The 12,314-nt window shown below is 42.1% G+C and overlaps 2 protein-coding genes across 2 annotated transcripts in view; one reads left to right on the top strand and one right to left on the bottom strand.

Moving 5' to 3' along the window:
- The window catches only part of LOC132132339 (fish-egg lectin-like), a 173,187-nt gene that overhangs the window by 55,927 nt on the left and 104,946 nt on the right, over positions 1-12,314 (top strand). The window lies entirely within an intron of this gene.
- LOC132132681 (NF-kappa-B inhibitor-like protein 1) lies at positions 1,781-3,767 on the bottom strand. The gene is made up of 4 exons (XM_059545155.1): positions 3,300-3,767; positions 3,115-3,227; positions 2,863-2,968; positions 1,781-2,440 (listed from the first exon to the last, which is right to left on the bottom strand). The coding sequence occupies exons 1-4, from the start codon at positions 3,571-3,573 to the stop codon at positions 1,857-1,859; spliced, it is 1,077 nt and encodes a 358-aa protein (XP_059401138.1). The 5' UTR covers positions 3,574-3,767; the 3' UTR covers positions 1,781-1,856.

Raw genomic sequence — 12,314 nt, 5'->3', positions numbered from 1 at the left:
ATGCCAGCATAATTTCAAATAATAAGAACCATTATTCTACAAATTCATAACAAATAAATGGCTTGCAAATATTTGATCTGCTTAAGATCCACTCAGAAATTTTTGTATGTTGCAAATAAAATAAAATAAAGGTTCATTTAAAATTATATATGATTGCTATAAATTTGATTTAGTAAATTTATGTAATATATACTAAATTATAAATCCTAAATGTCTTCATTGCTAAGAAAACAAGGTCTGGTAAGCGTTTTTCTCCAATCTGGCAACCACATCATCATGATCTAATATATTCTGTGCAGTATTCTTCCAGACCAGGGGCAGGCCATCTGCCTGTCCTTTGTTTAAATGCCTGAAAATTTGAAGATTTATAGGACAAAACAACACTTTGTTAACGGTTCTCAAATTATAAACACTAAATCACAGTGAAATATAATGTTTTCAGCAGATACAATCAGATTGTAATGGTGCTGATGTGACAGTGACATCATATAACCCACTAGTCTCCACCTCACTGTATATTTATGCTAGTACATTTATATAGCGCACCATAAATGGACTTACTTTGGTTCCAGGTAAATGCTCTTCTCAAAGCAAATGCAGAACAAACTCAGAAAGGCCAAACTGTCATGAAAAAGAGCATCCAAATGTAAAGTTTCTTTATACTACATGCAGTATGTGCAAAACCCCTGACAGAATAGATGAATGTGGCCCAACCCTAATCATTTCACATCGCTCAATAAGAATACAAAAAATAACAATAGAAATAATATTTTAATAAAGGCGAATATGAAGATGATTAATTCACCATTTTAATTAAAATCTCAGCAGTTATTTAGGTCATAATGATTCAGCTTACAAAGCAGCTTGGGAACCCATCATCAAGTGGAGCGTTAAAATGAATTTATACTCTGGGTTTTCAACCAGGGGTCCATGAAGATGCTCAAAAAATATACATAAAACTTGAAGTAGAAATAGACACATTAGTAGTAAAAATAAATACTAGTAGAAACCATCTAATAATTATTATATGCAATATGTTGACAATACCTATAAAAGTTAAAACAAAAGAGAGCAAAGCCTCTGATTTATATATGGCCGACTGCAACTACAGCAAAGAAAATGTCGGAGAAGAGAGATTTAAGGTAAATTCAAATATATCCCAAACAGTCTTGATTCATAAATTAAACTTTAATAATGTACCAAATAAGTTTACAGTTTCCTTTAAAAACCTGAAATACTAAATAAATAGTTAATTTCTGATTATCATCAGATCTAGCTATTGTTGGCACTTTATTTTTTGTTTTGTTTATGTTGGGAAATTATATTCGTATAAATTGAATAAAAAATTTCAAAATATATGATGTCAGAAGATACGGTTATTATTTATTGGAAAGTTAACCAAAGGGTTAATCAGAAAATAATAGATAATAGTAAGATTAATCAACTAATCAAAATAAATAAATAAATACATTTATATTATGAATACATTTAAATATATACCAATCTAAAGTTGAATCTTGATCAGAATTTATTTTGTAATATAATATAATAATATAAACAACAACAACAGTGTTTTGCATTTATAAGAAAAAAAAATGTAAATAAAAAGGTATTTGTTATTAAAATTGTGTTTTTGCGACACTTTAAATTATGAGGATTTTGGTTAAGATTTGTTTAACATCATCAGACACAATGTTCTAAAAATGACTGTTCAAGTAATAGAATAATGTAAAGGTTATTGTTTCTCTGTCCCTCTTTTTCCAATAAAGCAACTATGTCATTAAGCTGAGAAAGAATTTAATTTAATTTGATTGTTCAAAGAGTTTAGTGAGGTGCTCAGATCAGTGAAGTCCGCGTCATCGGAGGTTTTGTGCGAGTCTGTTGAGCTCCTGTGAGAGGCCAGTGACAGTGTCCAGGATCTTCTGTCTATCAGACTCCAGCAGACGGCCTCCACAGCGCTGGAAAAACTTGTCTGGGTGCCAGAGCGCCTGCTGGCGACGGAGCAGCTTCCGGAAAACAGTCGAATCAGATCGATCGGCACCGTGCAACATAACACCCACCATTTCCTCCAGCGAGCCGCGAGGAGCGGGCCACGGGATGTCGTCGTATCCCAGCAGTCCTTCAGGAGCTTTGCTGGAGGAGCTTTGAAATGTGGCAGCACAGCGCTCCTCGTAGCGCCTCTTCCTCCCCTGCCGCGTCTCCTCCTCCTTACGAGCTGCACGCTGCAGGTACTCCTCATGCTCCCGCTCCAGCCTGGCTCTCAGCTCCTTGCGACTCCTCTCATCCTCCTCCGTCTCCTCCCGCCGCTTTGACCTCTTCTGACCCGAGGAACTTGCTTCCCTCTGTTCTTTGGCCCGTTTCTTGGCAAAATACTCCCGTCTGATCTGATCCGCCCAGTCTCCAAAGTCAACCTCGTCTTTATCATCCCATAAAAAGTCATCTGGAGCAAACAGGACACATTTATACAATATACTGTAGCCTCAGCTTTGGACGGTACACCTGCAGAGCAGCCCGTTCACTGACACTGATGCATATTGCTCACTTTATTGATCTAGCAAGCATAAATCTGACAACTGAATGCCCTAGTCAAGGGTCTGAATACATGAGACTTCATAATAGTCAATGGCACTCATTTAAAAAAATGTAAGTAATTAAGTAAATAGTTAAAAATGTTGCTAATATTTTATACTTTTATTAAAAAATACATTAAATTAGCAATTTATACATGCATTGACTGTAATACATGATACAATTTCTGTAATAAATGATATCTTATAGATTATTTTATATTCACTTGCATTGATATCATCAGGAGCTGTTCAGTGTGATGAATGTTGATGAATGCAGGATGTTCAAGCTTACCATCATACTGTCCGAATGTCTCAGAAAACTCATCCTGGCATTCTCCTAACAGCTTCTCTCTCCATTGTTGCTCTGGATCAACACAGGACTCATTTTTGACCTTCCCCTGTTTCAGTTAAATTAATATGAAACATAGCATGAATTTCAAGATGCCTAACTCATCATGACTGCACTACCAGTTTAGAATATTCCTAATATAACCAAATCACTGTAAATTTAATAGTTTAGAGAGAGTCTTCATTTTCACATCACCTGCTCGGGCTTCATCCACTGGAGCAGGTCATGAGGAGTCACTCCTGCTTTATTGGAAATATCCATGGCTTCTGGACAGTTTGTTCGTAATGGCACCACCAGATCATCATAAGCTGTGATGAAAAAGGTCAACAGTATTAAAATCCAGTATTAAAAAAGAGTTTGATGATATTACACGGTCTCACCTCCTTTGCCATGTTTGAGGGCTCTTTTTGCGGCCAGATGTAGCGGCGTTTCTCCATTTCTATCGGTTTGAAGGGGGTCTGCTCCATGTTTCAGCAGCAGTCTGAGAACTGCATCATCCCCGTGTGAACAGGCGATGTGTAGAGGGCTTCTGTGCTTCTTCCCCTGCGTGAAGTTCAGCTCCAGATCCTTGTGTTTACGAAGGAAAGACTTCAGCTTCATCAGGCTCCCCTCTTCCACATAGCGCAAAACTCTTCTCTGTTTTCTTTTCACCATCGCGACTCATTAGATGACATGCAGATATTAAATTCTAGACATTATGTATAATTTTTTTCATGAGAAGTTCTTTGAATGGTTTAAACACGGACATAAACAGATGTTACACAACACCACTGCAGTACGTCTGTAAAATAATTCCGGAGGAAACTAATGATAGTACCGCATATGATGCGAAAGTTTAAAGCCGATCTGCAGGTGTCGCTGTTTGCCGACAAATCTCAAATTGTCGGCACTAAAAATAGCTCGAATTAATTTATCTATTTTCCATTACATTAGAATATTTTTTCTTAATTTTTTTTGTCAGTTTGTATCTCCCGAAGCACATACTAAATAATTTTGCATGACCTTGTGGCCAGAGTTCCTTTCTGCAATTTACTTGAGTAAAGAGTCTGGTTGTGTTCAGAATGGCACACTTACTGCATAGCCTACAGTACAGCTCACTGCCTAGTGCACAGTGCATACTGCCTACTATTTTTTAAAAATAGTATGTGAAACAGTACACAGTGGAGATCAAAATGAGAGAACTTACAAATTCCTAAATTTCAAAAATATATGAATCTATGATTTTTTAAATTATTATTTTATTTTTTATTTTATTGTAATACCAGATCACTTTGAAGGTGATAATTCTTCTTGGGAAGTTCCATGTACATAAAACATCCATAAATATCCATTACTCCCTCCTTTAAGTTTTTCTGTAAAGAACTTAAAATATTTTATGACTCATTGATTTTGATTTCAATCACTAGAAACAAGAGATGTATAAAAACACCTTTCATATAAAAAAATGTTATTTGTGAAAAAAATTTTTTTTACCAATGTATATATGTTATATGTATCCCTCTTTTTTGTTTATGTTCTGTTTGATGTATGTTTGTTTGTGAAAGAGAAAAAATTAAATGGCAACATAATAATAATAATTTCCTAAATTTCAAGGCCACTGCTTATTCTTGTTTAAAGTTGTCCTAGCAAGAGAAGAAGGGCAGTTTTTAAGGATATTTCATAAATTAATTGTATTCTGAAGCAGAGTATAAAACATAAAGATATTTTTGAAGAAAAGAAAAAACTATCAAAATTAGAGAACAGTCACTGATACCTCTATTGGTGTTAATCTGTGACCTGGTGCTAATTTCCTTAATTATATAACATACAAACCCTATTTAACTGGCAGCATTCCTCCAGTTTTCACTGAGATTGTAAGTGGCGAGCTGCTCTAAGGTGACTGAATCCCTGTTGCAGGAGGTTGTCCAGATGAAGGCCAAAGGGATGACACTTTCAGCCATTGCAAGAGAAGTCGGCCATTTCAAATCTGTGATTTCTCAAATATTGCAGATTTACAATGACACTAAATATATACAGATCCATTCAGAATTATTAAAAGTAGCAAAACACAAATGAAAAAGGCAAATAAAAGCATTATGAATTTGTCCAAAGTGGCAATCTGAAGGCATCTTGAGATCACCAGTGAATGGTTCCTCTGTCAGAGTGAGTGTTGATTCCCATATAATCACCTCTGACCATTGCAAACTGCTTGAAAACACATTTATTCAGTGAATGTCCATCATAAAACACTTGCGAGACATGCAACCATACTGAAATGTGCTAGTGCAAAAAGCAGAGAGCGCACAGATATGGTTTGTTTATTTGCACACTAATAATAATAGACGTGTGTGTGTAATAATATATGACTCCAGTATGTCACTGTAATCGTCTTTACCTCCATTACAGTCACTGCACAAGCTAAGGTCACGTATGATGATCAAAACACCATTGTGTTCGCAACCCCCTTTTGGGGACATGTTCAAAACTTTGGTCCAAGACAGCAAAGCCTGTATCCTAGATTAGTCCTATGTTTAGTTTTTACCAGTGAGGGGCACTGTAGAGAAGGTCCTGCAGCCCACAGCAAGGTAAGCTTCTACAACCTCTACCTCTTTGTTCTGAAGAAGGGTGGCTGTCCCAGGCCCATCCTCGACCTGTGAGGTCTGAACCATGCCTTAATGAAATGGCTGTTCAAAATGCTAACATTGAAGCTAATCCTCTCTCAAATTTACCCAGGGGATTGTTTTTTCTTTGTGGATCCGAAAGATGCTTATATTCATATTCACATAGCCCCCCCCATCACAGACTCGTGATATTTGTGTTCAAGTGGGTGACTTACCAATATACTATCCTTCAGTTTGGACTGTCTCTAGCACCTTGCAAATTTAAAAAGTGTGTGGATGCAGCCCTCTAGCTCCTGCGACAGAGGGGAGCGTGCGTCCTGAATAATCTCAGCGACTGGCTGGTTTTAGACCAATCGCAGGTCTCACCCGTTATACAAGTTAGCAAGGCACATCCTATTGTTTGCACAGCTCAATGTCCACTTTGTGAGGGCAGTGCACATGCCAGGCAACTGGAACCAGTGAACGAACATGTTGTCCAAGAGTGGAGTATAGAGGTGAATGGTTACTCCACCTCAGTTCTGAAGATTTGTAGCATTTTAGAGCAAGTGGAAAAATCTACATTTTTGCTGCGGAAGAAAACTCTCCAGTGTTCATTTTCAGGGAATGGACCCACTAACCCACGAGTAGCTGTATTTGTATCCTTATGCCTTTTCCCCAGTAGTTCTGCTCCCTCAGGCCATCAGATGGACCAGGGAGGACAGATGCTTGATACTTTAAGTGGCTCCACTTTGGCAGAACCAAGCTTGGTCCCCAGAGTTGGTACAGCTGTTGTCAGCAGCACCCTGGCCAAACCCTCTGAGGAAGGACCTTCTCTCCTTCAAGTGGAAGGAATGATTTGGCACTCCCAACCCAAGTTGTGTAGCCTTCATCTATGACCCCACAATGGGGATCTGTGCACCTCTTGCAAGGTATAATAAACACCATTGCAGAGGCCAGAGTGCCTTTCATCAGATGGCAATATGTAGTTAGATGGTCTGTTTTTTGACTGGTGTGTAGCCAGAGAAATACACAATTTCTCTTGCAATGTTGTGTCAATCCTGACATTTTTACGGAAGTTGCTAAAGGTATATCATCCACCCTAAAGGTTTGAGCCCAAAGAATGTAAAATCATCCTTAAGCCAAGTGACGGCTATGTACCTAAGGGGCTTTCCACTCTGTTGAAGGCACAGATGATAACTCTCTCTGCTCTCCCTGCTGAGCACTGTAAATTTTGGCAATCAGAGCAGCTTTGTGTTATTTGGGGCAGCACTAAATAGCATTCTGCACTGACTTACATGAACAAATGGCTCTGACCGTTTTAAAGGGCTGAAATTCCATTTGTTCGTGCAGGTGCACAAAGAAAGATTCAATCAGTATTTCAGAGAAACTCAGTTTCCCCATAATGCTACAAACTAACGCATTGCTTGTTCCTGTTATCTCAGGGAACCAAGGTTACTTTAGTAAGCAATGTAAATTTCCATGGTTGTGCAGCTTATCACTTCCAACTGCCCCACAGTTTGAGTACCACTGAATCAAATTGTAGACAAAAGAGACACAACAGTGATGGGATGCTTTCATAATGTTAAAAAAAAAAAAAAATAGATATAAGTATAATCAAGCTTTCAGTTTTCTGTTAATAATGACTGATAACTTTGAGGTTTGTTAATGATTGAGTTCCTCTGTTGCTGCAGTGACAGATTATAAAGTACATTTATGGATACATTTACATTCAAAGCTTACATGCTTGTGGCCATCGGGACAGGCAATTATTTGGATCCACTTTATACCAGCAGGATTGGAGCGAGTGATGCCAGATCTGCAATAAACCAAAATGAAGGTTAAATGCTGTGGTGGCCAGTAGGAAACAGTCCATCACAACGCAGCACAGTCACCTGCAGCACCATGGAGAGCACCATCAGAGGACACAAGGTCTGGGTGAAACAGTGGTGTTCAGGACCAAGGACAGCTCTAACACAGGTGTGCAGCATTCCCCTCTGACAGGCAGCCTCAGCTGCAGGCTGTTGGGCCCAATTAGTAATCACATAAAAGTGAACAAAGAAGCCACAGTAGGGAGAGAAGAAGGGGAAGAGGACAGACTCAGTGTTGGATGCATTCAAGCCCAGCCAGCCCAACTACCCTCTTGAAGATAGAGGCTCAATTGACGGCGTGAGTAAAGCGAATCTCCTTGACTAATACTACACCTCTTCTGCCTCTTTTCCAGAAGTAAATTGATGCAGAAAGGAGCAACCTGAGAGAGAAGAAGTACCTAAGTTCAAGTTTTCTCCCCTTTACCCTGAACCCTGCTTTATGACAAATAAAGAACTTTAAGTTTGCTCCAGTGACAGTTCGGCCTGGTGAATGATTTACTTTGAACCCCAGAGCTAACTCTCTCAGCCTGTGTGTGAAGGTTACATATGGTGGAGAATGCGGGCATGAGTTGAGCCTCGCCTGGGATTCATACAGTGAAGAGAAATGCTAAGAAAATGGAGGGAGCTCTAACCGCCATTCTGCAGGCCCAAACGACCCTGAATGCAGCAGTCACAGAGCTCTGCCGAAGGACTGAGGCACACGGTAGGAGGCCCCAAGATTATCTGATCAAAATGAATAGAGAAGATGATGTTGAAACCTATCTCGACCTTTTTGAAAAACTGCCCAAAGAGAGAGATGGCCCAGGGCAGACTGGGCGAACCTGATACTCCCTCTGCTAACTGGGGAAGCCCAGAAGGCCTGCCGTGACCTCACCGTTCATGAGGCAACAAACTATGAAGTGGTCAAGAGGTCAATCCTGGCCCAATATGGGCTCAGCCTGCCTGCCAAGGCCCAGCGTGTCCATAGCTGGGAATACCGTCCATCACTTCCAGCACGGGCCCAAGTAACCACGTTAACCCGCATGGTAAGAAGCTGGCTAGACGAAGGAGAGGGGCCACCTGCGGTAGAACGGGTGGTGATTGATCGGTGCACACGTCGCCTGCCTACAGATGCAAAAAAATATGTGGCTCAACAGGGACCACCAAGTGTAGATGCCTTGATTGCACTCACCATCAGGTGACCGTGAGCTTGATGAAACCTGAAGTACCCAAAAACCTCTCTTGGAAACCAAGACAAGAGCGAGAACCTCCTAGGAAGCACCCCGAAGTGGTCCAAGCCGGACCCCTAAAAACCCAAGGAAACTGGAAAGATGAGAGTTTCCAGGTTTCCATGCCATTTTCTTACCACCTGTTGGGCTCATGAGGGGACGGCCGCCCCTAAAGTCCCTGTTAAGATTGAGGGTAAAGACACAGAAGCACTTATAGGCTCAGGCAGTATGGTAACACTAGTCCGGCCAGAATTTGCAGGGCCTATCATGGGAAAAGAGATCTCTGTTTCCTGTATTCATGGGGACACCAGAAACTACCCCACTGCAGAATTAAACATGGTCACCCCACGGGGGCAGTTCCGAGTACGAGCAGGGGTCGTCGATCACCTGCCAGTCCCTGTCCTCGTAGGCCGAGACTGTTAAGCCTTTTCTGCCTACTGGACAAGCCGAGCTACAGAGGGGAGGAAACCTACTCGGCGCAGAAGAAGAGACCGTCTATCCACTCACTGCGTTTTTCTAACCAATGCAGGGACCACAGATGCAGATGCAACCAGCCCTGAAGAGCCCCACAATAGTGATAGAGGTGAGGAGCATCACTCTGACTTCACTGCCACTGCTTCAGAAGACCCCGAAGGTGTACAGATTCGGGACGATATAGAATCCCATGAAGTATTCTCTGAATTTCCCCCGGCAGAAATCCTCCAAGGAGAAAGGCTGGGACGGTTCGGCACCGCTCAACTGCAAGACCCGGTACTGAGCCGAGTGTGGGGAAATGCCCAGGTGATTGAGGGCCAGCCACAAGTTGGGGTGAGTAGACTCACTTATCCACATTTTATGATCAAAAACAGATTGTTGTATAGAGTGGACCAGCGAAGGGGTGAAACTATAAATCAGTTGCTGGTCCCCAAGCCATACACCACTAAAGTGTTATATCTCGCCCACACTCACCTGCTGGGGGGCCATTTGGGGACAGAGAAGACCTATGAAAGGATCCTCACGCGTTTCTATTGGCCCGGGGTTAAAAAGGCGGTAGAAGAATATTGTCGTCACTGTCCTGAATGTCAACTCAACAGCCCCAAGGTAACCTACAGAAACCCCCTTATTCCTCTACCAATCATTGAGACCCCTTTCAGCAGGATTGCAAGAACCTGGACATTGTGGGACCGCTGCCAAAATCGAACCAGGGACACCGGTACCTTTAGTCATCCTTGATTATGCCACCCGATTCCCAGAGGGCATTCCGCTCCGATCAGCCACCTCAAAGGCCGTCGCCAGAGAACTGGTCCAACTCTTCAGCTGGGTGGGGATCGCAGACGAGATCCTTACTGACCAAGGTTCTTGCTTCATGTCTACGGTTATGAAAGAGACCTGCCGGCAATTGAAGGTAAAACAAATCAAAACCTCCATATACCACCCCCAGACTGATGGGCTGGTAGAGAGGTTTAACAAAACCCTTAAACATGTTAAAGAAAGTGATTGACATTGACGGCAAAAATTGGGATCACCTGTTACCATATGTCTTGTTCTCTATTCGAGAGGTCCCATAAAGCTCCACTGGTTTTTCGCCCTTTGAACTCATCTACTTGCGACAACCTCGAGGGATTCTGGACCTCGCTAAAGAGAGTTGGGAACAGCAACCATCACCACACCACACCGTCATTGAGCATGTTGAACAGATGCACGACCAAATGGCAAGGATCTGGCCGATAGTAAGGGAACACATGCAACAGGCCCAACAACAACAGGCCAAAATATACAACAGGGGAGCCAAGATAAGAGATTTTCACCCCGGAGAAAAGGTATTAGTACTAGTACCATCCAACGAGTGCAAGTTCCTGGCCAAGTGGCAGGGACCCTATGAGATTGTAGAGCGGGTGGGCCCGGTCAACTACAGAGTACGCCAACCTGGCCGAAGGAAAGGCCAGCAAATCTACCATATAAACCTTCTGAAAATGTGGCATGAACCTATCGCGCCTGCAAGCAATGTGCTCACAGCCAATGTCACTTCTCCTATAACCCCGCAGGTAAAGATGGGTAACCAGCTCTCCCCTAGGCAAAAGCAGGAGTTACGTGAACTCATGTGGCGAAACCGTGACATCTTCTCGGATCTGCCTGGACGGACCTCCCTTATAGCCCATGATATAATAACTGAACCAGGGAAGGTAGTTAGGCTTCGACCCTAAAGGATCCCAGAAGCAAAACGGGAAGCCATCCGGACCGAAGTAAAGAAAATGCTTGACCTAGGTGTTATAGAGGAGTCCCAAAGTGCGTGGTCAAGTCCTATCGTCCTCGTACCCAGACCAGATGGGAGTACACGATTCTGTAATGATAACAGAAAACTGAATGAAGTTTCCCAGTTCGATACCTACCCTATGCCAAGGATAGATTAATTTATCGAGCGACTGGGCCCTGCACGTTTTATCACAACCCTTGACTTGACCAAAGGGTACTGGCAAGTACCTCTAACCCCCCAAGCCAAACCAAAAACTGCCTTCTCCACTCCAAAGGGGAACTTTCAATCAGGGGTTCTTCCTTTCGTTTCAAAGACTCATGGATAGAGTCCTCCGTCCCCACCGGCAATATGCTGCTGCATACATCGACGACATTGTTATCCATGACAGGAGTTGGGAGGAGCATCTTCACCATCTAGAGGCTGTATTACAAGCATTACGGTCGGCAGCTCTTACAGCAAATCCAGGCAAGTGTTCACTCGCCCAAGAGGAGGCCAGCTATCTAGGGTACATGGTTGAGAGAGGAAATGTGAAACCCCAACCTAAGAAAATTGACACCATACTTACCTGGCCCCGACCTCAAACCAAGAAACAGGTGAGAACCTTCCTTGGGCTAATTGGGTACTACCGAATATTCATACCTAGCTTCGCCACAAAAGCAGCCCCCCTAACGGAGTTGACCCGCAAGTACCTCCCAAACCAGGTGAGCTGGACCAAGAAAGCAGAACGGGCCTTCATCGAACTCAAGCAGTCCCTCTGTTGTGAACCAGTCCTCCAAGCCCCAAACTTCAACAAACCGTTTGTTCTACAAACAGATGCCTCTGAAGTAGGAGTGGGAGCAGTACTGTCTCAGTTGCAGGATGGCATGGAACACCCCGTCATGTTTATTAGCCGTAAGTTGCAGCCCCATGAGAAGAATTATGCCACAATTGAAAAGGAGTGTCTTGCTGTAAAATGGGCTATTGAAAAATTGAGGTATTACCTGTTGGGTCGAAAATTTGTTTTAATAACTGATCATGCTCCCCTAAAATGGATGTCTCAAGGTAACTCTCTCAGCCTGTGTCTGAAGGTTACAATGCAGAATTTGATTTACATAAAAAAAAAAGTTCATGACAAGTAATTTTATTGATACAAAATTTGTAATAGACTACTATCCCTGTTCAGCTTACCTTTGGTATAAGTTTCCTTGATAGTTGACACCAAGCATCATTTTCTACTTCAATCATGGACAGAAGTCCAGAAATAGTCTCAAATTCGCCAGACCCAGAACAGACGGACATTAATCTTCTTTTCCTCAAGATTAATGTCCACATATTATGTGTGTGTATCCAACCGTAATGATAAGACACTCGCCAGTGCTAGTTCTCTGTGTATGTGTGTTAGTATCTGTCTGTACAGGGAGAAGCTCAGACAGTCCCAGGACAAACGATCAACTGCCATATCAGATATATGTCTTTGGAGAGTTTATCTAGGTTTTGGAACCAATCAGAATTTTGTTGACTTATGTAT

The sequence above is a fragment of the Carassius carassius genome, chromosome 49, assembly GCF_963082965.1.
Source record: "Carassius carassius chromosome 49, fCarCar2.1, whole genome shotgun sequence".
NCBI lineage: Eukaryota > Metazoa > Chordata > Actinopteri > Cypriniformes > Cyprinidae > Carassius > Carassius carassius.
Note: the sequence above shows the minus strand (reverse complement) of the source record. Positions and strands in the feature narration are given on the sequence as shown.